Source organism: Sturnira hondurensis, unplaced genomic scaffold, assembly GCF_014824575.4.
Source record: "Sturnira hondurensis isolate 20B ecotype Veracruz unplaced genomic scaffold, ASM1482457v3 Scaffold0004152, whole genome shotgun sequence".
NCBI lineage: Eukaryota > Metazoa > Chordata > Mammalia > Chiroptera > Phyllostomidae > Sturnira > Sturnira hondurensis.
This window is the reverse complement of record NW_028076783.1, coordinates 6,352,360-6,376,366: the sequence shown is the minus strand read 5'-3', so window position 1 is coordinate 6,376,366 and position 24,007 is coordinate 6,352,360. Positions and strand designations below refer to the sequence as shown.

At 55.0% G+C, this 24,007-nt stretch overlaps 1 protein-coding gene across 3 annotated transcripts in view; it reads left to right on the top strand.

The window, feature by feature from the left end:
* TCOF1 (treacle ribosome biogenesis factor 1) overlaps positions 1-24,007 on the top strand; it is a 37,791-nt gene that overhangs the window by 7,434 nt on the left and 6,350 nt on the right. For 2 of the 3 annotated variants that reach the window (XM_037044907.1, XM_037044905.1), the window contains exons 6-20: positions 227-300; positions 2,171-2,401; positions 4,123-4,332; positions 4,569-4,793; positions 4,971-5,177; positions 5,341-5,523; positions 5,679-5,903; positions 5,994-6,188; positions 11,623-11,760; positions 11,957-12,085; positions 12,224-12,427; positions 16,722-16,832; positions 21,018-21,180; positions 22,278-22,411; positions 23,703-23,807. In XM_037044907.1, the coding sequence (XP_036900802.1) occupies positions 227-300; positions 2,171-2,401; positions 4,123-4,332; positions 4,569-4,793; positions 4,971-5,177; positions 5,341-5,523; positions 5,679-5,903; positions 5,994-6,188; positions 11,623-11,760; positions 11,957-12,085; positions 12,224-12,427; positions 16,722-16,832; positions 21,018-21,180; positions 22,278-22,411; positions 23,703-23,807 (2,534 nt within the window). The remainder of the gene's footprint in view (positions 1-226; positions 301-2,170; positions 2,402-4,122; positions 4,333-4,568; positions 4,794-4,970; positions 5,178-5,340; positions 5,524-5,678; positions 5,904-5,993; positions 6,189-11,622; positions 11,761-11,956; positions 12,086-12,223; positions 12,428-16,721; positions 16,833-21,017; positions 21,181-22,277; positions 22,412-23,702; positions 23,808-24,007) is intronic. The other variant, XM_037044906.1, reaches the window with a different exon arrangement.

Genomic DNA, 24,007 nt, shown 5'->3' with positions numbered 1-24,007 from the left:
AGCTGCGGCGTGTATTAAAACCCATTACCCTGAGAACAGGGCCTCAGGTATGTGAAACAGGGACACGAGCAGAATGCTCCTAAGCTCCGGAGCTTCCAGAGACGGTGGAGCTGAAGCGAAGCCCAAACGCTCGCTTGCCCACTACCTGGCTCTGATTAGCTGGTGTGGCAGAGTGCAGGTGGGTCTGGGGAGGGTGGCGTCAGTGCCCTCCCTGTTCATCCCTCAGGAATGGCATCCTCAGGCCAGGCCGCCAGCTCCAGCGAGGACACCTCCAGCTCCAGCGATGAGACAGACTTGGAGGTAATTGCAGCCTGTCCTTGGGAGCTGCCCAGCGTAGACACCCAACCTTCCCTCCCCAGGGCCACTGGCTTCACTGTGAAGCTTCACAGGCCACTGGGGCCAGATCAGTTCAGCAAGTGTTTCAGCAAGTGACTGGGAGCTAGAAAGGCTGAGGCCTGGGGTGCAGGGGGTGGGAGAGGTGCTGCCCATTGCTCCCTGGGTCCGAGGAAGGTCTAGGGTGATAGGAGAGAGACACTGTCTTGCCTTTGAGACAAAGGAAGGCTTCCTGGGAGAGGTGGCACTGGAGCAGGGCCTTGGTGCACAGGGACATCCAGGAGGGGGATGTAGGGGAAGGGGTATTGGAGCAGGAAGGGCTGCACAAGCAAAGTCCCAGGGACGGCTGCGAAGTGCCATCCTGTGGTGCAGTCGGGGTGAGTAAGGCGAGGTTGCCAAGGGGCTTCTGAGCCTGCTGGTGAACGCCAGGCCTAAGCACCTGGCCAGAGGTGGGCAGGTCTTAGTCTGGGCCGTGTCTCTTCTCTCAGCTGTGACAGGATGTCAGCTTCCCACTCTGCACCTGCCAAGTGCCAGGCCCAGGGTGCTGTCGTGGGCAAGATGGGCAGGGTTCCTGCTGCCTGGGGAGGTGAGGGTCCCTCAGAAATTTCACTGCAGTGGTGGTGGTAACTATAAAAGGAAAAGGTAGAGAGCTGTGAGGGGCAGTGATGTGGACGGAAGGATAGCATGGGCAGCGACGAAGACAGAGAGCTCGGTGCTCTTCAAGAATGCTGATGTGCACTGTTGTGGGTGCGAGAGGAAGTGATGTGAGACAGCTTGGGGGTCGGGCCAGTCACTGCCTGACCATGAGGACCACCAGGAGGAGTTGGGTTATGCTCGGGCTGTGAGAAGCCTTTGCGGGGTTTCAGGCTCAGAGGTAAGATGACCTGGTTTGTGTTTCAAAGAGTTTGCTGGCTGTGGCCTGGACTGGAGGACAGAATGAAAGGAGTGCGCCCATAGAGGGGCTGTTAGAGAGATGCTGGCAGCGGGCGCTGCGGGCCCCATGGGCAGCTGTTGGGGGTGGGCCAGCAGGGTTCAGGGATGGATGGGGCTGCTGCCCATAGTACTTCCCACCTCTCCTCCAGCCTCACCCAGTAACCCATCAAGCTGGAGACCTCACCCCCGTCTACCACAGCCCTGGCTGTAGGTACTTCCCACTTTCCATCCCCACCCTCAGGGCCCTAGCTACAGCCAGTCCTAGGATGCCCTGGGAAACCAGCAGTTAGCCACGTGGCCTCCATGGGCCAGAGGCCAGTGCAGGGCCATGGCAGAGGTAAGGAAGAGTTCGGGATGGAGGAGGCGGCTGCCCCGAAACCCAGGGTCAAGTGAGGGCTCGCTGCTGGCAGAGATGGTGATAGGGCTCTTCCTGCCTTGCAAATGCCATCCTTTTAGGAAGGCTAAAAGCCCAGAGAGGGACGGAATGTGCCCAGGATACTTCAGCAAGCCTGTGGCAAGCTTGGTATTCAGATGCTGGCCCTCAGCTCTTGTGATGGCCGTTGTGATTCGGTACTGCAGCTGAAGAGGCAGGTGAAGGTGGGCTTTCCTGATGGAGAGAGGCGGCACCCCATGCTGGACCTTGTGTGCCAGGTGGCAGAGCAGCTCAGTGCTCGAAAGGTCTGCCCCCAAAGCTGCACAGACATGGTTCCAGTCGTGGCTCTGCCCTTGGCGTTGGTCTTGAGTGAGTTGACCTCCCAGAGCCGCTCATCCTTTTCCAGAAAATGGTGTACCGACAGTGTCCGTCTCAGGGGGTTGTTCAGGGGGCTTTAGGAGCCGTGAAGCATCGTGTGTCCTCCTGGGGGGGGAATGTCATGCCTTACCTGATGCCGCCCTCTCGTTCCAGGTGAAACCCTCAGTAAACCCACCACAGGTGAAAGCCTCGCCAGCCCCTGCCAAGGCGTCTTTTGGGAAAAAAGCAGCCACCACCCCTGGGAAGGCAGGGAATTCGACACCCCAAGTGAGGAGAGGTGCCCCGGCCCCAGCCAGCAGGGCCGAAAAGCCCAAGGAGGACTCGGAGAGCAGGGAGGAGGAATCTGAGAGTGAGGAGGAGGCCCCTGTGGGGACACCCAGCCAGGTGAGGCCCAGGAGAGGACTGCCCCTTGGGGTCCCCTGGTCCCAGCAGCCTGGGCCTCTCCCCGGGCCCCAGCTAGGTGAGGGCGCCTCCTCTTCCAGAGAAGACTCCCCTTGGAATTGGGGGGGCAGAGGTGTGAAACTTGGGGCAACAGCAGCTGGATCTGCTGCAGCTGCCTGTGGAAATTGCCCTTTCACCTATAGGGCAGCCTAGAACGGCTGCTTCCCAGAGGGTGCTGGACCCCACTCTATCAGCAACTCCGCTGTACCTCAGTTTCCCTGCCTGGTAGATAGATTGCTGTCCTCATCCCAGCTCGTCTTCTGTGAAGGGACTTGGGGAGTTTTCATTGCTCGGCCCTCTGGCCTCTTAGGCCAAATCATGGCTTGATAGCTAAGAGGAATTTGGTTGTCTTCCACCTGCTAGGACCCCCTCTCCCTTGTGGGTGGTCAGGGGTACAGCCCTTGAGGCTCTGGGTACATCCCAAGGGAAGCCCATAAGGGCTGGGGAGCTGTTGGGATCTGAGAGGAGAGCGGGACGAGGGTCGGACAGCATGGTAAAAGGCCCGGCAGCCCTGAGTGCCCCCAGCAGAGGGCCAGGGGCGGAGGTCCCACCCCCCACAGGGTGGTGAGTGGAAGAGTGTGATAAATAAGATTGCCTATGCTAGACTTTCGTGAATGTTAGGGAGGAAAGTGAGGCGGGGAGGGGCATCAGGGTGGCCATTTAAACTGGAACACTCAGGGGAGGCTGCCCAGGGGAGCCCTGTGTAAAGGCTTGAAAACCTGGAGGAAGAAAGGGAGGGGACCGCATGCCATGTGAGGGCTCATTCCGGGTGGGGAGCAGAGCAGGTGCAAGGCCCTGAAGTGGGAGTAGAAGAGAGAACTGACAGGTTAGCGTGTGCAGACGCTGTCTACAGGGGCCGCTGCTCCTTAGCCTAGGCCAGTTTTGCTGTGCCCATGGCCACCCCATGTTGCCTGGCACCTGTTTTTCAGAAGGAACCCGAATGTGAACATTTACCTATTATCTGCTTTCTCCATATTGCTTCAGATACCTGACAAGGTGCAAGCCGAACACACCCTGTCTGGAGTAGCCTGCACCCTCTGCTCAGGAAGGTTTTTAGAAGGGGGTGATCAGAGCCACTGATTTTCTGGGGTGATCGGCTCAGGGCTGAGCAGCTGTGACCTTTTTAAAATAGACAGGGCTTGCAGCCATCCTGCCAGAACCCTGACACCACGAGCAGAGCCTCAGACCAGCAAGGAGTCAGTCAGCGGGTCAGTGGGGAGGAGGCCCAGACCCTGGGTGCCCTGCCCCACGAAGCTAGGACAGCCTTGCCCAGGGTCTGCCTGCTGTCCGTGTGCAGAAGGCTCAGGGCGGGCCTCACTTGGTCAGCCGGGCAAAGTTCCTGTGCCCACAGAGCCTTCCCATTGACGGGACCACCCGGTGTGCAGGACAACCGTGGGGTGGTACAGGAGCATCAGGGACAAGCGCCATAAGGAATTGGTGTCTGTCTAGCCCCAGAGGATGAGGCTGAGGTGACCTGGTGAAATGGGCCTCAGGGATTAAAGAGTGTGGAGCTGATAGGCTAAGTCACAGCATGAGCCGAGGTAGAGAGTGAGGAGAGAAGCAGGGGGTCCCAAGAGCCCCACAAAGCCCTCTGCTTTATCCTGAAGGTGTTATCAGAGGGTTTTCAGGAGGAAAGGAACCAATTGTTCTTTCTCTTTTACTAGGTGAAGGCCTCGGAAAAAATTGTCCAGGTCAGAGCTGCCTTAGCTCCTGCCAAGGGGACCCTTGGGAAAGGGGCCACCCCAGCACCCCCTGAGAAGGCAGGGCCTGCAGCTGCACAGGCCAAGGCAGGGAGGCCAGAGGAGGACTCAGAGAGCAGCAGTGAGGAGTCAGGCAGCGAGGGGGAGGCGCCAGCTGCCAAGACTCCTCTTCAGGTGAGGCCCAGGAAAGGAGGGCCCACAGCCTGTGCCCACCCCCAGAAGGCCTTCTGAGGACTTGGTCTCCCACCCCGAAAGAGCCCCAGGCCTGCTCAGCCCTGCCCCAAGCCCTGCCCCAACCTGCCTGTCACACAGAAGGATGTGATGGGGGATCACTGGCCTGCGTGGCCTCCTGTCTCTCCTCACCTCCACCCTTTGCACTACCTCCCCTGATTCTGCTTCTCTGGCTCCAGGCTAAGCCCTCAGGGAAAACACCCCAGATCAGAGCTGCCTCAGCCCCCACCAAGGACTCCCCCAGGAAGGTGGCTGCCCCTGCACCCCCCGAGAAGGCAAGGCCTGCAGCTGCGCAGGCCAAGGCAGGGAGACCAGAGGAGGACTCGGAGAGCAGCAGTGAGGAGTCAGACAGCGAGGGGGAGGCACCAGCAGTGGCGGTGCCTATAACCTCAAACCTGGCTCAGGTGAGGCTGGAGGACACTCTGCATGGTTGGTACCCTGCCTGCAGAGCCACCCATGGGCTTCTCCTCCCCCCTGCACCTGGAGCCTTGGACCCTAATTTGCCCTTCTCACCTGTGTCCAATTAACACACATTGCCTCTGTGGGCCTCCTGCCATAATCCTGTCCTCTGTCACTCACAGGCAAAGCACCCAGGGAAAAACGCACAGGGCAAAGCCACCTCAGCCATGGGACCCCCCGGAAAAGGTGCTGCCCCAGTTGCCCCTGGGAAGGCAGGGCCTGCAGCCACCTCGGCCCAGGCCTGGAAGCGGGAGCCAGACTCAGAGAGCAGCAGTGAGGAGGAGTCGGACAGCGACGGGGAGGCCCCAGCAGCTGTGGCCTCGGCCCAGGTGAGGCCCCTGCCTATAAGGCTCCTCACTCTGCGGCTCCCAGTGCCGGAGCCATCCCCACCCTGTCCTGTACACACTGTTATGGTTTGCCCTCTCAGTCTCTTGCATCTGCACGCAGGCATGCTTTGGGCTCCCTCCCCTGATCCCGTATGTCTCATTCCAGGCAAAATCATCTGGGAAACTTCTCCAGGTCATACCTGCCTCAGGTCCCACCAAGGGGCCTCCTCAGAAAGCAGGGCCTGAAGCCACTCAGGTCAAGGTCAAAAAGGCCAAGGAAGACTTGAAGAGCATCAAGGAAGAATCAGACAGTGAGGAGGAGGTGTCTGCAGCCATGACTCCGGCCCAGGTGAGGCCACAACCTAGCTGGACCCTGAGTGGCCCCCACTGGCTGGTTCCACAGGGAGCTGTGGGGAAAGGATGGCAGTGAGCTTCACCTTTGGACAGGTGGAGGCTCGAAATCCAGGATCCTTCTCTGGCTTCTAACTTCTATGTCCCCCTCAGGCAAAACCAGCTATGAAAACTCACACCAAGGCTCCCCCAAGGAAGGGAACACCTGTTACCCCTGCAGTGGCCAGCACCCCCCAGAAAGCAGGAACAGTGACTTCACCAGCCGTCACACCGTCCGCAGCTGTGGCCAGGGGCACCCAGAGGCCAGAGGAGGACTCTTCAAGCAGTGAGGAATCAGAGAATGAGGAAGAGACAGCACCTGTCACAGCTGAGGGACAGGTGAGACCAAGTGTGCTTGGCTGACTCGGGGCCAGCCCGCTCATGGTCCTCAGGGTCCCCATGTCATGGCTCTTTTCCCTGCTGTGCTAGGCCAAGCCTGTGGGGAAAAGCCTCCCGGCGAAAGCTGTCTCAGTGTCCACCAAAGGGCCCTCAGGGACAGGGACTGCCCAGATACTCCCTGGGAAGACAGGATCTACAGTGGCCCAGGTCAATGCCAAGATGCATGAGGACTCGGAGAGCAGTGAGGAATCAGACAGTGAGGAGGCTTCCTTGGCTCCAGCACAGGTGAGACCTAGGAGAAGCCAGCCCACCCCACCCACGTCAGTGCCTGGGACAGCGGGAGGAAGGGCTGGTCTGGGCTCTGCTCTTGTCCCCAGTGTGCAGAAGTCTCCTGCAGCCTCAGTGCAGCCCTGTTCCCTGTTTTTCACTCTGTCTCCTGTGTGGCCTTCGAGCGCCCCCTGAGGTGGTTCCTTGTGCATTTCATAGGCTCTGTTGGGAACCCCATCTGCCAGGTGCTCTCCTGCCCGGGGCACCTGTGGCCCAGCCCTCAGAGTTCCCAGGCTAGAAGGGTGGGGTGGGCATGGACACAGATTATCCCAGCATGGTGTGACAGGGTGAGAGAGAGGACACCTGCCTGGGGTCTCAGAACCCAGGGACTGCATCTAGAGGCTTTTTAGGAGGTGAGGCCACTTGGAGGAAGTGGCATTTAAACTGTGGTCTGAGTTGGCCCCGTGACATGGATATTCAGAGCAACCCCAGCCTGTGAAGGGCCCAGGGTGGGAGAGCGCCTGGTTTGAGTGGGTTGCCCCAGGCACAGTGTTCTGGTGGGATCACCATGCAGACAGTGTGGCAGCAGCAAACAGCGGAGATTGGTGCTTGGGTTTAAGGCCCTGCAAAGCAATGTAATCCATCAGAGCCTCTGTTTTCTCTTCTGTGAGTTGAACCCTCGCAGGGTTGAGAATTTAGCAAGGTCTCTCCTGCCACACCCAGCAAGGGCTCATCCCCGTGAGGGCAACCAGGCTGCCGTGCCCCAGAATCCAGGTGACTCCCAGCCTGGGAGAACTGGGCAAGGTAAAGACCGTTCCCTCCCTGTGCTCACCCACCCACCATTCATTATTTTTAATTGCTGCTGTTCTTTCCCCCAATAACCACTCAGAAATGAGTCGTTTCTTTTTTCCCTGTACCAGAGCACATGTTTCTATGGACTTTTTTGGTTCCCCTTTACTATTCCCTTGTGGAACCCAAGTTCTTATGATCTCTCTACCGAGGTTTTAATCTGCGCATGCGCCCTCCCAGAGGCTCAGCCCAACAGGCTCCTTCCTATCTCCTTTCTCCAAGCTGCAGACACAGTGTAGAGCAAGGTTCAGTGTGCCGTCTCTTCCTGTCTGAGCCTCCCCCTCTACTGTGAGATAGGTGTTCATTTGCATTGGTTTCCTGAGACAGAAATTGGAGTTTGAAGGGATTGTTTGGTAATATGCTCCAGCTGAGCCACCCAGGGAGGGTCAGAGCTGAGCCTCAGCCCCACAGTGCCTGTCTCAGAAGCCTTTTGCCTTTCTCACTTTCTTCAGCCACATCTTTTTTTAAAGATTTTATTTATTATTTATTTTTAGAGAGAGGAGAAGGGAGGGAAAAAGAGAGGGAGAGAAATATCAGTGTGTGGTTGCCTCTCATGCACCCCCTACTGGGGACCTGGCCCATAACCCAGGCATGTGCCCTGACTGGGAATCAAACCAGCGACCCTTTGGATCGCAGGCAGGCACTTAGCCCACTGAGCCACACCAGCCAGCGCTCTTCTGCCACATCTTGGCTAAAACTTTTCTGGCCACAGAAATGATCGTGAGAGATAAACATCAATTGGTTGCCTCTTATACATGCCCCGACCAGGGATCGAACCTGCAGCCTAGGCATATACCCTGACAGGGAATCGAACTCACAACCGTTCTGTTTATAGGACAACACTCCAATCCACTGAGCCACACTGGCTGGGGTTGCTTTGGTTTTGATTTGTTCTTTTTCTAAGCTTCTTAAGGTGGCATTTAAATTTTTATTTTTTTATTTTTTAAGATTTTATTTATTTATCTTTTAAAGGGGGAGGAGAGAGGGAGAGAAACATCAATGTATAGTTGCCTTTCATGTGTCCCCTGCTGGGAACTGACCTGCGGAACCAGCCTGCAACCCAGGCATGTGCCCTGACTGGGAATTGAACTACGATCCTCTGGTTTGCAGGCCTGTGCTCAATCCACTGAGCTACACCAGCCAGGGCTTTAAATTTTTTGTTTTAGTTCTTTCTGATGTAAGTACGTAAAGCCACAAATTTCCCTCTAAGGACTATGTTAGCTTTTCCCATGGATTTTTTAAAAATATATTTTATTAGCAGTGGCTGGTGTAGCTCAGTGGATTGAGCGCGGGTGGATTGTGAACCAGAGGATCGCAGTTCGATTCCCAGTCAGGGCACATGCTTGGGTTGCAGGCCAGTTCCTGGCAGGGGACACACTATACATTGTGTGTATCGGCAGAAGCAACCATACATTGATATTTCTCTCCCTCTTTCCTTCCCTTCTCCTCTAAAGATAAATAAATAAAATCTTTAATATATATATATTATATATATTTTATTGATTGTGCCATTACAGTTGTTCTAATTCCCCCCTTCATTCCCCTCCACCCTGCACACCCCTCCCCCACCATTCCCCCACCTTTAGTTTATGTCCATTGTCTCAAGTTCTTTAGATTCTATATTTCCCCTACTATTCTTGCCCTCCCCCTGTCTATTTTCTACCTACTGTCTATGCTATTTTCTGTACCCTCTCCCCCCTTCTCCTCCTCCCACTCCCCTGTTGCTAACCCTCCATGTGATCTTTATTCCTATGGTTCCACTCCTGATCTAGCTGTCCTCTTAGTTTGCTTTTGTTTTAGGTGTGGTTGTTAATAACTGTGAGTTTGCTGTCCTTTCACTGCTCATATTTTTTATCTTATTTTTCTTAGATAAGTCCCTTTAACATTTCATAGAATAAGGGCTTGCTGATGATGAACTCCTTGAATTTGACCTTACCCGAGAAGCACTTTATCTGTCCTTCCATTCTAAATGAAAGCTTTGCTGGATAAAGCAGTCTTGGATGTAGGTCTTTGGATTTCATGACTTGGAATACTTCTTTCCAGCCCCTTCTTGCCTGGAAGGTCTCTTTTGAGAAATCCACTGACAGTCTGATGGGAACTCCTTTATAGGTGACTGTCTCCTTATCTCTTGCTGCTTCTAGAATTCTCTCCTTCATTTGAATCTTGGCTAATGTAATTATGATGTGCCTTGATGTGTTCTTCCTTGGGTCCAACTTCTTTAGGACTCTGAGCTTCCTGGATTTCCTGGAAGTCTAGTTCCTTTGCCAGACTGGGAAGTTCTCCTTTATTATTTGTTCAAATAAGTTTTCCACTTGTTGCTCTTCCTCTTCCCCTTCTGGTACCCTTATAATTCAGATGTTGGAACATTTAAAGATGTCCTGGAGGTTCCTAAGCCTCTCCTCATTTTTTTGGAATTCTTGTTTCTTCATATTTTTCTCTTTGGTCATTTTTTTCTTCCTTCTGATCCACTCCCTTGATTTGAGTCCCAGTTTCCTTTCCATCACTGTTGGTTTCCTGTGCATTTCCCTTCATTTCAATTAGTTTAGCCTTCATTTGTTCCTCTAATTTGTGACTAAAATCAACCAGTTCTGTGAGCATCGTGATCACCAGTGTTTTGAACTGTGCATCTGATAGGTTGGCTATTTCTTGGTCGCTTACAGTTATCGGCTCCAGAGCTTTGAGTTCTTCTCGAGCCATAATGTTTTGGTCTCTTCCCACCTGTTCTGTATGAGGAGCAGAGCCCTAGGTGTTCACCAGGGCAGGGCAACTCAGTTGCTGGGTTGTGACGTTGTATGTGGGAGTGGGGTCAGAGAGGGGCAATGGTGGTCCTCTCTGCTGCTTTCCGCTGCTGGGGCCTGTGCGGTCTGTCTCACTGCTCACTCCTTCGCTGTTTTATCTGCATGCAAATGTGTGACTGCGGTCAGCCCAGCACCTTGAGCCCTTACTGGGTCCACCTGTTGCTACCCCACACCTGGGATCCGCCCACAGCTGCCTGCACACCTGGGTCGGAGGTTCTTTCCTGCCCGACCCTGCTCTGCTGCTGGCTCCGCCCCTCTTACTGGTCCAGTAGAATAGTTTGTTGTTGTAGTACTTCTGCATAGTTCAATTTTCTGTGTTTTGGCTACGTTTTTGTTACTGAAACTTTGTTGACTTTAAACTTGTTTGTGAGAGGAATCACAGTGTTTCCACCTACGCCTCCATCTTGGCAGAAGTCCTCTATCCCATGGATTTTAAAGTGATTTCGTTTTTATTTTTATTCTTTGAGTCGTGGTTTTCAAAATCGGGTAATTTTCAAATATCTGGGATTATACAGATTTCTTTATGTCGCTCATTTCCAATTTAATCCTGTGGTAGCTGAAGCACAGGATTGTATGAAGTGTCTTGTATGATTTCAGTCTCTGTAAGTTCATTAAGATCTGTGAGGTCAGGGTAGTCTTTGTTCTGTCTTCATAAAAGACACTGCTCGCCTGCGGATGGCTTGAGAGCTGTGCTGATGGGCACCTTGGCCTTGAGTCACACGCAGACTGTGCTTTAGGGGCTTGTCTTTCTTTAAGTTCTGACTTTTCACTTCATTTACTCCCAGGTGGGTGAGGGCGTCTGGGGTATGCAGGACTTCTTTTTTTTTTTTTTTAAGATTTTATTTATTTATCTTTAGAGAGGAAGGGAAGGAGAGAAATATCAATGTATGGTTGTCTCTCATGAGTCCCCTGCTGGGAAGTGGCCTGCAACCCAGGCATGTGCCCTGACTGGGAATCGTACCGCGATCATGTGGTTCGCAGGCCCGCACTCAATCCACTGAGCTACACCAGCCAGGGCGGTATGCAGGACTTCTGTGCCCGATCCAATGACATCTCTGATGGAGGCAGGGCCTTGTAGCACTGCCAGTTTGCTCATTCTGCTTCACATCAGCAGGGCTTGCTTCCCATGCCTGTCAAGGAGTTTGCTCTTTATTGCTCTCATCTCAGGGTCTGTACTTGCTGGGGACCCTGCAGGCATTTGGGGATTCCCTAGACTCAGTGAGCACCAAGTGAAGCTGAAGAAAAACTCACAACAGCATTTTGGTGTCGTGTTCTGCCATCCTCAGTCCCTGGCTCTCACTTCACAGACTAAGTTGGCTGCTTATGCTCCAGCTACTACCTCACTATCCCAGCCAGCCAGAAGGAAGAAGACACATGTTTTCTACATGTGTAAGAAAGTCAAATGTGTGCTCAACTTATATTCCATTAGCTAGAACTTAGTCACATGGCCACCTAGCAAAAGGGAGCCTAGCAAACCTTTGCTCTGAGTAGTCTTGTGATTAACACTAAGAAAAGTGCTCACAGTAATGAGTTTCAGTGCTTAGCACATACCTGAACTGTGAAATCCTTCGAAACTCTCACTTAACCCTCACAACAACCCTGCGGGTGGGCCTTATTATTATCCCTGCTTTACGGAGTAGGAACTGAGACCCATGACATCAGATGGTCTGCCCAGGCTCATGCAGTGGTCGTATGGTGGCACTGGAACCCAGACTCGGGCATCTGGCTCCAAAATCAGGGTCCAGGGCTAACTGTCCCACTGCATCTCACCTTCCACCTTCCATAATTATTCCCTTTCCTTCCAGGTGGAGGCCTCCGTGAAAGCCTCTCAGACCAAAGCCAGCCCAACTTCCGCCAGAGTGGCTTCAGCCAAAGGGGCAGCATCAACTTCCGGGAAGGCAGTCACTGAGGCTGCTCAAGCCACACAGGGGTCCCCAGCCAAGGCAAGTGGGACCAGAAGCCACAGAAAGTGCCAGGGGTTGGGGTGGAAAGAAGGGCCAAGCTGTGGCCCCAGCCTGGACAAGGGCCCTGCATAGGTGGGCGCAGCGTCACCACCATCGCATCGTGGGTGGGGCTTAACCAGAAAAGAACTTTGCTCTCCACATCTTTCCCCAATACTGTTACCTCCTCGGAATGCAGGTAAAGCTGCCGGCGAGAACACCCCAGAGCAGTGCCATCTTGGCACGGGGCCAGGCCCTGGGGCCGGTGGAAGATGACTCAGCGAGCAGTGAGGAAGAGACAGACAGCGAGGGGCTGGCGCCCACTCAGGTGAGGCTCGGGAGGGTGGAAAGCACCCCTGTACCTCCCCTCTGTATCTGGAGCCCCACACAGCACAACCCCACAAGCTCCATCCATCTGCTGTGTCCCTTTGCGTTCCCTTCCCTGATTCTGTTTCTGTCACCCCAGGCAAAGCCCTCAGGGAAGACCACCCAGGTCAGGACCACCTTAACCCCCACCAAGCAGTCCCCCAGGAAAGGGGCTGACCCAATACCCCCTGGGAAGACAGGACCCACAGCTGCCCAGGCCAGGAAGGAAGAGGAGAGCAGCAGCAGCAGCAGCGAGGGGTCTGACAGCGACAGGGAGGCGCTGGCAGCTGTGACACCGGCTCAGGTGAGACTTGATGAGGAAGCAGCTGCAGTGCCGAGCCACTGCCACCTCAGTCAGAACTTGGGCCCAGGGCCACCTGGGTAAGGAAGGCCAGAGTAAGGCTCTGACTCCAGGAAGGCTTCAGTGTCTCCCTTCAGTGAAACCTGCTGTCAGACTTCTCTAAACCAAGGCCTCCACCGTTTGAGTGGACACCAGCCCCAAGGAAGGCTCAGCCAGAAACTCCTACCAAGGCACATGAAGCCAAGAATGCAAAGATGTCACAGTCAGAGGGTCGTGGGGAGGCTTGGATGGTGGTGCAGGCGCCACAAGACCCTGGGGAGCTGGAGGAAGTTACCTCCCTTTTCTGGGCCTGGGACCTCACATCAGCTTGTGCATCTCCCCAGGGAGAGCTTGTCTAGCTTAGTGTGAAGCCTGGGGTTCAGGGAGAGGGAATGAAGACGTGGCTTTTATCGGGGTGATTCTCCCTGCCTGCCTGCAGAAGGCAGCAGGGGGCCCATGTCCTGCTGGAGTTCACAGTAACAAACTCCAGGACTCACCGGGCTCAGGTGTGTAATGGGAATGACTGGCACAGGCCTGGTAGAGGGGACAGGTGGCAATGGGCCTTGAGCCATGGTGTCAGGAGAGACAGGAGGGAGTGGTGGCAGCCAGGGCAAACTGGAGAGCCCTTCCCCATTCAAGAGGCAGTCGCTGTCCACTCCAGCCACTTGTGACCTTGTAGAAATGTGCCCTCTGTGCAGCTGGATCTTCCATTCCCGGAGGAAAGCTGGACGTCCGTATGCCAGGCCAAGCTCCACCCCCTGTAGATTCGTTCTCTATGAGCAAAACAGGCACCAAGGAGCTAGGAAGTGTTCTTAGCACTACTCTCCGAGGCCGTGCATCGGCCAACTGTTGAGCCCTCTCTCTTGCTGATAGAGATAGAAGGACCAAAGATGGTGGCCCTGACCCCAAGGAGCTTACAGTCTGTAGGGCAAGGTGACTGGATTTCCGGAGAATGTTCTGGTAGGGTCTGTCTAATGAACCTGGGAGAACAGGTCTCAGAGGCTGGAAGAGGAAATGATAGTGCGGAGCTGGAAGGGAGACCTGGAGCCCACCAGACCCAAGAGTGAAGACAGGCACTCCAGTTGCCAGGCGGGGGCGAAGGGTGCGAGTGTGTGCCGGGGGTGGGGCGGTGCGCGAGGTCAGTTGGGGTCAGCAAAGGCCGCTGTCGGGCAGCAGGAACTGCCAGTGGCTTATTCCCAGTGCCGTTCTAGAGGCCTCGTTGCCCTGGCCATATTTTGGCTTGTGCAGCTTCCTTTTTAACTTCTTTTTTTTGACTTATTTTACTTTTTAAATATATTCTATTGATTATGCTATTACAGTTATCCCATTTTTCCCCCTTTATTCCTCTCCACCCTGCACACACACCCCTACCCACATCCCCCCCACCTTTAGTTCATGTCCATGTGTTGTCCATATACGTTCTTTGGCTTCTACATTTCCCATACTATTCTTACCCTCTTCCTGTCTATTTTCTACCTACCATCTATGCTACTTATTCTCTGCACCTTCTCCCCCCCTCCCCCTCCCTCCCTCTCCCCTGTTGCTAACCCTCCATATAATCTTCATTTCTGTGGTTCTGGTCCTGTTCTAGTTGTTTCCTTAGTTTGTTTTTGTGTTTGTGTTTCTTTTCAGTGAGGTTAATAATTGTGAGTTTACTTTCTTTTTACTGTACATGTTTTTTATCTTCTTTTGATGAACTCCTTTAACTTGACCTTATCTGAGAAGTACTTTATCTGCCCTTCCATTCTAAATGAAAGCTTTGCTGGATAGAGCAATCTTGGATGTAGGTCTTTGCCTTTCATGACTCGGAATACTTCTTTCCAGCCCCTTCTTGCCTGTAAGGTCTCTCTTGAGAAATCAACTAACAGTCTGATGGGAACTCCTTTGTAGGTGACTGTCTCCTTTTCTCTTGCTGCTTCTAAGATTCTTTCCTTATTTTTAATCTGGAGTAATATAATTACGATGTGTTTTGGTGTCTTCCTCATTGGGTCCAACTTCTTCGGGACTCTCTAAGCTTCCTGGATTTCCTGGAAGTCTATTTCCTTTGCCAGATTGGGGAAGTTCTCTTTCATTATTTGTTCAAATAAGTTTTCCATTTGTTGCTGTTCCTCTTCCCCTTCTGGTACCCCTATAATTCAGATGTTGGAATGTTTAAAGATGTCCTGGAAGTTCCTAAGTCTCTCCTCATTTTTTTAAATTCTTCTTTCTTCATTCTTTTCTGGTTGGATGTTTCTTTCTTCCTTCTTGTCCACATCGTTGATTTGAGTTCCAGTTCTTTTCCATCACTATTGGTTCCCTGTACATTTTCCTTCCTTTCACTTAGCGTAGCCTTCATTTTTTCATCTAATTTGCAACCAAATTCAACCAATTCTGTGAGCATCCTGATCATCAGTGTTTTGAACTGTGCATCTGGTAGGTTGGCTATTTCTTTGTCGCTTAGTTGTATTTTTTTCTGAAGCTTTGATCTGTTTTTTCATTTGGGCCTTTTTTTTTGTCTTGGCACGCCTGTTATGTATGAGGGGCAGAGCCTTAGCTGCTCACCTGGGAGGGGTTACAGCTGTATGTGGGGGAAGGGTTTGAGAGGGAACAATGCACTTGCTCCATTCTCAGCCACTTTTCAGTCACTTTCCCCTCTACCCACAAGCAGATTGGACCCTCTGGTGCTGGTCCCCATGTGGATGGGCTTGTGTATGTTCTAGGACCCTGTGGGTCTCTCCGACGAAATCTCCTGTGAGGCTGGGCGTTTCTCCTGGCTCCTCAACCCCACAGATGTTGTCAATTGGTGGTTTGAGGCTTTATTTTCCCACGCTGGAGCCCTGGGCTACGCAGTCTCTTTCCCCAGTTTATCTGCATGCGAATGTGGGACCACCCAGTCCACTAGTCGCCTCACAGGGTCCACCAGCTGCTACCTTGCCAAAAGTCTTCTCCACCAGGCTGCCTGTCTCCACCCCTCCTACTGGTCTGGGTGAATGTGTCCTCCTTAACTCCTTGGTTGTCGAACTTCCATACAGCTCAATTTTCTGTCAGTACTGGTTGGTTTTTGTTTTTAAATTGTTATTGTCCTTCTTTTGGTTGTGCGAGAAGGCACAGTGTGTCTTCTCCACCTCCATCTTGGCCGGAAGTCCTCTTTTTAAAGTTTTAAATGAGTTGCTGTATCTGCCAGGATGTCCTAATCTGTAGAAGCAAACCTAGTTCACAAGAGCTTGGGCGGTCAGGGCATCGGTTATCTCCTGGTGTCCCAGGGTGAGGCTGCTGCACATGTGGCTCCTTCACCACAGCATCGCTGGTGACCCAGATTTCCTCTGGCTCTGCTTCATCTGCCTCAATGTCACAGCAGGGCTGCAGTGCCTCCTAAAGAGCTAGGAAAGCTCCCAGCCCACTTCCCCTCTCCTTGTCTCCTTGATCTAAGGCACGAGTTCGCTTCACCCTCCTCCCTCCCAAAGCCACTCACCTATCACTGATGAAGGGCCTGCGGTTCCCAGGATTGGCTGGGAGATCAGGCTGCTCTGGGGTGGAAACCACCAGAACAGAGCTGCGGTTCTGTTAGCAGGGAAGACACCAGCACGGTGGTTGCCGTGTGCGTTTCAGTTGACCCATTTTAAACTTGGGAAGTGACACATAGAAATCAGGCTCTTGTAGCTCCTCTTGAGAAACTGGCCTCCTAGGCCCCACTTTGCTGGCTGGGCTGAGTAGTGAATGCTGGGGCCTCAGTGGTGTTTAAAAAGCGTGGAGCTGACCTCACCCTCCCTCTCTGGCCCCTGACCACAGAGTCCACCTCACCTGCCCCACACACTTGTGCCAGCCCAGCAGGCAGAGGCAGCAGCCTTAGCCAGCTCTAGCTCCCGCTTTTACCTGAGGGCATTACAGCTAGGTGTGAGCTGTGCTGTGGTCACTGGCTCATCCCTGCAACCTCTCCCCAGCCCCTCCCAGTGGCTGTCACCTCGTGCAGATGTCCAGCCAACAGCACTTAGTCCCCAGGTTTTGTCTTACTTATACATCCCTTTCAAGTTCAGAGTCAGTTCTGGCAGGAAGATGAGCAAGTGAAGGCCTGTGTGTCCAGTGGCTGTGGGCCACACTGGTCCAGTAGTCTTCGTGTCCATTCATTGACCCCGTGTCCTTCCCCCACCCCCCACTAGCCATGTGCCTGTAGGAAGGAGCCACACTGCCTTCCCTGGGTCTCTGCTCACCGGGTGCCTGTCCCTGGTTATGCTCTGCCTCGGCTGACTCCCTCTCCCCCACCGTGTACTTGTCCCCTCAGAAGGAGAGTAACTCCAAAACTGCCAGAAGCAAGGCGCTGGCCCCAGCACCCCCAGAGGAGAGCCCAGGGGGGCCCTCGGAGAGCAGTGATGAGGAGCTGCCGGTGAGCCAGGTGGGCCGAACCTTCTCTCTAACAGCACCGCGGGCTGAGAGCTGGGCACTGGCAGCCGGTGAGGGTCAAGGGCAGGGTGTTCTCGTTTAAACAGCACTGCACAGTCTGCAGAGCTCTTCCCCCTGTTCTGCCACATCGGGCATCACAATAACCCGTTGGGGCGGGCAGCAGAGTGCCACTGAACACCCAGGCTTCAGAGCCAGTCGACGTAGGGTCAGAGCTGGTGGTAGGCTCTCCTGCCACCAGCCCTGTGACCCTGGGCACAGGGTCTAACCATGCTGAGGCCAGGGGGGCTCGGCTGTGAACTGTCACCAGCCCTCACACCTGAGTTCATGCACTGGCGCAGGCCCACAGTGCACCGCCGGAAAGCAGGAGCCCACGCCTGCGGGGGTGCCTGGCATTGCCTGTTTGCCATCAGGAATCAAGGTCCTCCAAAGTAAAGGGATTTCCTGGAACCCTCATGTCCCACAAGAAGCTAGGGAAGGGGCAAACACTGGTCCTCAGGCCGCCCTATCCCCATGTGTCCCTACTTTCTGTTTGGGACTCAGAGTCCTCTCTGCAGGGCTCATTGTTATCCGTGGGCCTGGCCTGAGCCACTCGGGCACCTGTGGTCTGTCCTCACATGCTCTGCTGCTCCAGTCATCCTCCCCAGATTGTGCTTCGAGGGAGGGACCCAGCCCACCTGTCTCCCCAGATCATAGGCCCGTGTCCCTTGGGCTGGTGTCCAGGCTTCCATGGCTTTGGGACAGAGAGCTCTGCCCTTTGCCCTCTAACCCCAAGCTCCTGGAAGCTTCTGCCCAATCCCTCAGGGATGCTGGAGTCCTGCAATTGCCAGACAGTCGGGTCTCTCTCCCTCTCCCCTCAGGTCACACCACGTGCTAACCACACATCAGCGAGGTCAGGTGCTGCTCGCGCACCCAGTGGTGGGCTGCTCATGGCCTTGCTCTTAACAGCACAGGTTGCAAAAATGACCATGAGCCAAACCAAGTAACATTACCAACCACTTCCTGTGTGCCAGGCTTTGTGCTAAGGCCCCAACTCGCATTACTGTTTAGTCCCCACCACAAGCCATTGAGGAGGATAGCTCCTTCCATTATTCCCACTTTAAGGAGGAAGGAATGAGGCTCAGGGAGGGCAAGTGAGCTCCCCAGTGTGACATGGCGCTAACAAGTGGACACGCCTAGGGTTGGAACCCAGGCCACCGCACTCCAACCCCTCCCTGGCCCTACAGCAGCACTCAACTCTCCGGGGAAGGAGCTGAGGGGGCAGGGGCACTGCCCCCAGCAGAGGCTGCCTCCTTCCTTCTCCAGGAGCTGAACAGCTGGGAGGGAGAGGGCCACTTCCCCTTCTCTGCAGGGGCGGACTAACACAATTAAAATGAACATCATGCTTAAACTGAAACATTTAATTGGTACGTTGGTCCCGAAGATTCTGGAGTCCCTATTTAAAAAGAACGAAAAAGCCCGCAGTTTGTGCGTTCCCCCAGAGGATTCAGGGACAGGCACAGCCTGGGGAACCTGCTGCCTCCCCTGAACTGGGGGTTTGTATGTCCTTAATGCCCTGCTTACTAATTATGATTATTATCGTTATTGTGCTTCTATCAAGCACTTTTCTATGGACACGTTTTGCTCTGTTTTTATTATTAGCCTATTGGTGGGGCAGAGAGATCGATGCTAGCGTGGTGGGCAGAGCCCCCGGCTGAGAGGCGGATAGGAGATTCTGGCTTCATTCCCAGGCCTCCTCACTGTGCCTCAGTCTCCCCACCTGTAGGGGGTGGAACCCACCCTCTTACTTTGAGAGAGACTTCAGGGGGGTGGTCTGTGGCTCAGCCCATGGTGCTGGCATTGGCCCTGCCCTCAAAGCTTTAGATCGAGTGCAGAGAAAAGGAAAACCTTGCCTGACCCACGTGGCTCAGTGGGCTGAGCGTTCAGGGCACGTGTCAAATGCAGGCCAGGTCCCCAGTTGGGGACATGCCAGAAGCAACCGATAAGTGTTTCTCAGATTCCTCTCTTTTTTCCTCCCTCCTCCTCTCTCTAAAAATAAATGAAAAATCTTTTTAAAAGAAAAAAGAAGAAAGGCCTGAAAGAAGCCAGATTAGGGTATTCAATCGGAGGCTTAGCATGGTTGGCCCTGGAAGGAGCTCTTGTCTGGTACCCGCAGAGCTGACTTCCAGTCCTGACTCTGGCACCAGTTCCTAGGTCACCCTGGGGCAGGCCACCCACCCTGTCTGAGCCTCAGTGCCCTTGCCTCCGGAGGTGAGAGTCCCAGTGAGTGGGGTTTCCCAGTGCCCTGGGGTGGGCTGGCCCAGGCCTATGAGCCAGCCCCCAGATGGCTTCAAGAGAGCCTTTCGGAGAAGGGCCGCCCTCCACAGCTCTGCCCTCCCCACCAGGTGCCTTCATGGCTGTGTCCCCCACCTGGGGTTAGCAGCCCAGGCTCCTCAACTCACTACCCCCACTCTGCCGCAGACCCGAGTGAGGGCACGGCTTTGAGGGGCTCGGCCTGACCCAAGGAGGTGAGCACTGCCCCCCACCCCCCACCCCTCGGTTTGGTGCTGCAGCCATCAGACCCGCAGCAGGAAGAAAGTCCCTGGCTCCCTCTGGTTCCTCACTGCCCAGCTGCCCACACAAAGCACAGCTCAGTGTTCAGGCTGCCTCGCCTTCCCATGAGCCTTTCAACCACCCCGGCAGGAGGGCCCTCATCACCACCCCCACCCCCCCACAGGTGCACCGTGCTTTGCAGTTTCTAAAGCATCTGAGCCCCTCTGGGGAGTGAGTGCAGGCTGATGCTACTAACAGGTGGGAAGCTGAGGCACAAAGTGCCGGGGCTTGACCACACAGTGCACAGTGAGGTCCTGGCAGAGGCGGGGTCCCCTGTGCTGCTGCACACCCCCTGCCTGCCCCATGGAGCCTGGAGGCCGCGTGGGCGGCATGGGCCGGTGGGATGAAGAGGAGGCAGTTTTTGCTGCTGAGCTGCTTTTAACATCCCAGACGCTATTGTTTGCCTTGGTGGGTTCGTTGCCTCTCCTCATCCCCGGCAATCTGTTCCTCTGTCTTCTTGCATATATATAGATTCCCCCTCCCTCAGCTGTAAGCCTTCTCCCACTTTCCAGCCTTCTCTGTTTCATCACGTGGGCAGGAAGGCTCTGGAAGCGGCAGATCTGAGCAGCCGTGGGGGAGGCTGTTTGGCAGGGGTAGGAAGGGTCTGAGCCCAGCAGAGCTTCCACCCTCGGGCAGCACTTCTCTGTTTTACTTTTCACTTCTCTCCCTAGCACCCTGGGGGCAAGGTGTGGAGTCAGGCTCCGGGAGCGGGGCAGGCTAGTGTCTTGGAGGAGACCTGGGTGGCAGAACTCGGCCCAGGCCTGACCTTTGGGGAACGGAAGGCAGGCTCCCACCCGGGCTCGTGGCTGTGTGTGCAGCACAGGCCGTGGTTGCACTCTGGGGTGTGGTCCCCAGGCTGGTCTGCAGAATGCCAGGGAGCAGCTACTGCCTCCCCGCTTTGGCTGTCCTACTGGAAAATGTATCAAGCGCGCCCGCAGACAGACAAAGAACCCCCACGCGCCCTGGCAGTCCTGAACTCGGGACTGGCCCTTCCACCCACACTCTCCACTCAGTCCCCCTTTTAAAGCAGGACAGTAGCGCAGTAGCACACCTGAAGAGTTGACCACCCCATCAGACTTGTCCGCACTTCCCTGGTGGCGGATGCTTTTTGTTTTGTGCGTGTGTTCAGATGCAGGCGCGCTGCACCGGGGCCTCTCGGCACTAACCCACCAGTTTTCCCTGGGCAGTCGATCTGTCGAAGCCATGGGGTCAGCGCGGCCAGGTTGCTGCGTCCTAGGCCGCAACTCAGTAGGCTGTGTCAGAATCTGGGGTGGGACAGTGAGGCCTGACAACTCCCTGGGGGCACATGTATCACCGTGCAGCAGGCATCTGTCTCTGAGGTCAGCTGTGTGGCCTCGGGCAGCCCTTTCCCTCAGCAGATACGTGGTTTTCCCACCTGCACACCTCAGGGGGGCGGTGTGGTGAGGGTCAGACGGGCTCCGGGGCAGCGAGCCTGGAGCAGCCTGTTTTCAGCCACCCCAAGCTTTCAGGACCCCCTGCCTTATAAAGCCCTTCTCTGCCCCACTTCCCCTCCCCCTGGCCCAGCCTTTAATCACTGCGGGGGTGTTTTTTGTTTTTGTTTTTCAAGGTGATTAAAACCCCTCTGATTTTTGTCGACCCTAATCGTAGTCCAGCTGGCCAGGCTGCAGGTGCCCTGAGGAAGGCCCGGGCCTCGGAGAGCATGGCCAGGAGCTCCTCCTCCGAGAGCGAGGACGAGGACGTGATCCCCGCCACGCAGTGCCTGACTCCTGGTGAGCGTGGGGCTGTGCATGGGCCCACCACCAAGGCCTGAGTCCCCTGCTGCAGCCTCCTGGCTCAGCTGGGAGGGGCTGCCTGCACCCCAAAGGCCGAGGTTGCTGGCAGGGTCACTGAGCAAGCTGGTCAGGAGGGGCTTAGGACAGGGTCTCTGGGCCCTGTGTTGGTTCATGCAGTGAGGGGCTGGCTCAGTAGAAATATTTGCCAAGGCTTCTCTGTACCAGCTTCAACAGGCAGAACCCAGACCAGAGGCGACATGTGGTAGGGACCAGGTCAAAGGATAAGCTTTGTTATGCCTGCCTGCCTGAACATGGAGAGGGCTGTGAGGTGGTGGTAAGCCTCCCATTCCTGGTGGCATGTAAGGGGATTTATGACATCCTTTAATGAGGATATTAATATCTAGCTTTGGTAGGCTAATTTAGAAATACAGACTAGTGCAAAAGAAAAAACATTACCTATAATCCCACTGGAATAATTACTGTTAACATTTTACAACTGATAACTTTACAAAAACCTAAGTTGTACCTACATGTTTTTAATGAGACTGCTCTGCACATGCTCAATACTCGGTACTTGGCAACACTGTGGCATTACACACTTACACCTTGTGTCCGGCTACAAAGTGTCCTCGCCTGGGTGTGCCGTGGTTTCTGCCAGGCCGTGTCGGAGGGAGCTGAAGGTTCTGTCCGGGCCATGCTTTCACTTTTGTATGTAGTGCAACAGCGAGCAGTGTGTAATTGAGCCTTCGCAGGTGGCCACAGCAATCCTCATGAGAGACCATTTGAACTACGCGGACAGTCTCAGCAGCCAGGCCAGCCAAGGGGGTCAGTGTGGAGAACTGAAGTGTGGGGAAGGGATAAGGAGAAAGCCTGGGTCACTGCCCCAGCAGCCATGTGACCTCCCTAGGCCTTCTGACATGGAGATATGCCAGCTCCTGCTTGGAGGTCTTGGGGAGGACAACATACAGGCTTCTCATGCATGAGCCCTGAGCAACGCACCGGGCCCCGGGAGGGCTGGTAGATTGGGTGTTGCCCCAGCTTGGGAGGCCATGGGCTCTGTGTCCTGATGGGCACCCTATCCCACTCCATTTCAGCTGGTAGAACCCACATGGTGACCATGCCTACGGCCCACCCAAGGGCAACCCTCAGAGCCAGTTCTGGGGCTGGCAGCAGTGAGGTGTCCGGTCAGGTGACAGAAGGCAAGAAACAGAAGGCACCTGCCACTCAGGTATGTGGCAGGTGAGGGGGCGCCCTGACCTTGTCCCCCTACGTTTCCACACCCAGTGCCACTGAAGAGGTAGCTGTTCCTCGAAGCCAGAGCCCTCCCACCCTCTGGCTGCACCAACCAAGCTCCCAGGTGACCTTGGAGTGGTCAGGAATGGCAGTCTGGGGACATGGCACCAGGCAGCGCCACTGCCGCCCGTGAGTCCCTCACCAGCCTTTCCAACATGGTTGGACTTTCGTTTGGTGATGGTGGGTTTTTTCTCCCCGTCTTGAGATGCCGAGGATAAAAGTGGTCCTTTGTCATTGTTCATGGTAGTGACTTAACTTCTCAGCCTTCATCATTTGCAGTGCACTTTCTTTGGTCCTTGCCTGAATCTAAAAACAGGCAGGGAAAGCTGATGGTTCCCATTCTCTTTCTCTTTGGGCCGTACCAGTCTGTTTACCTGTTTCCTCACCCTGTCTCTTGGAGAGAACAAGAGAGTGTGGGGGAGGCCAAGCAGGAAGGGGGCACCCCCAGCTCACAGGGGCTCCTCACATCTGAGTGGATATCTGGGCTGTGGGCACTGTATCCACTCGGCCAGCAGATGGTGCTGAGCCTCTGTCCATGCTGGCCACTGGGACGTGGCAGGAACAAGACAGGGAGGTCACCATTCCTGTGGAGTTCCCACGTGAGGCCCAGTGGTGGCTACAAAAGGAGGAAACCAAAAACCAAGTGCTCACTAACTGGTGGGAGATTGGAAGGAAGCAGTGTTAGCTGGAGAGCGATGCAGGGCGAGCGAGTGCATAACAGATGGGCTGGGAAGGCCTCCCCGAGGAGGTGATGGGAAAGCAGGAGCAGCAGCCAGGCCAGCAGGCTAGGGAGTGCTCCAGGCGGGGAACCCAGGCGCAGGGGCCCTCTGGAGAAGGGTACGGGGGTTGGAGAGCTAGAGAAAGCAGTTGGGGGCCAGGAGCTTTACGTTGAGGCACACCCAGCCCTCTCTCCCTAATTGCTAGTGAGTGTGGGAAGCAGGAGTGGCATGAGGGAGACTTGGGGAGGCTGCTGCAGCCACCAGGCTAGAGACTCGGAGCCTCTGAGAATGGTGTGATGAGCTCATCACCCAAAGCCTGGCACCATTTCCTGCCCAGATGGTGGCATGGCCCCTTTGACTCCTGCCTCCTCAGTCCTCACTCCAGCCCCATGGCTCCTTGCAGATATAGGTCCCCTCCCACCCCAGCAAGGAGAGCTCTGACCAGGGAGGGGCAGAACTGACACCTGAGAACCCAGGAGTCTCAGGGCTGCCTTTGGCCTTCCACAGGTGACAAAGAGGAACTTGGCTAACCTCCCACTGACCCAGGCCGCCCTGAAGGTCCTTGCGCAGAAAGCCAGTGGGGCCCCAACCAAAGCCCCATCTTCAAGTGGGGTAAGCTGAGGAGCCCCGGGTCCAGGCCCTACCCTGGGGGGACAGGAATCAGAGACACAGGGTGGAAGGAAGTCCCAGGCAGGGGCCCGAGTTCCAGCATCAGTACTGACCTGCCCCGCAACCTTAGCACACGCGTGCTCTCGCATCCCCAGGCCGCGGCTGCCGTCCGAGAGAGGTGTGGGAGGGTGAAGTGAGGCCTG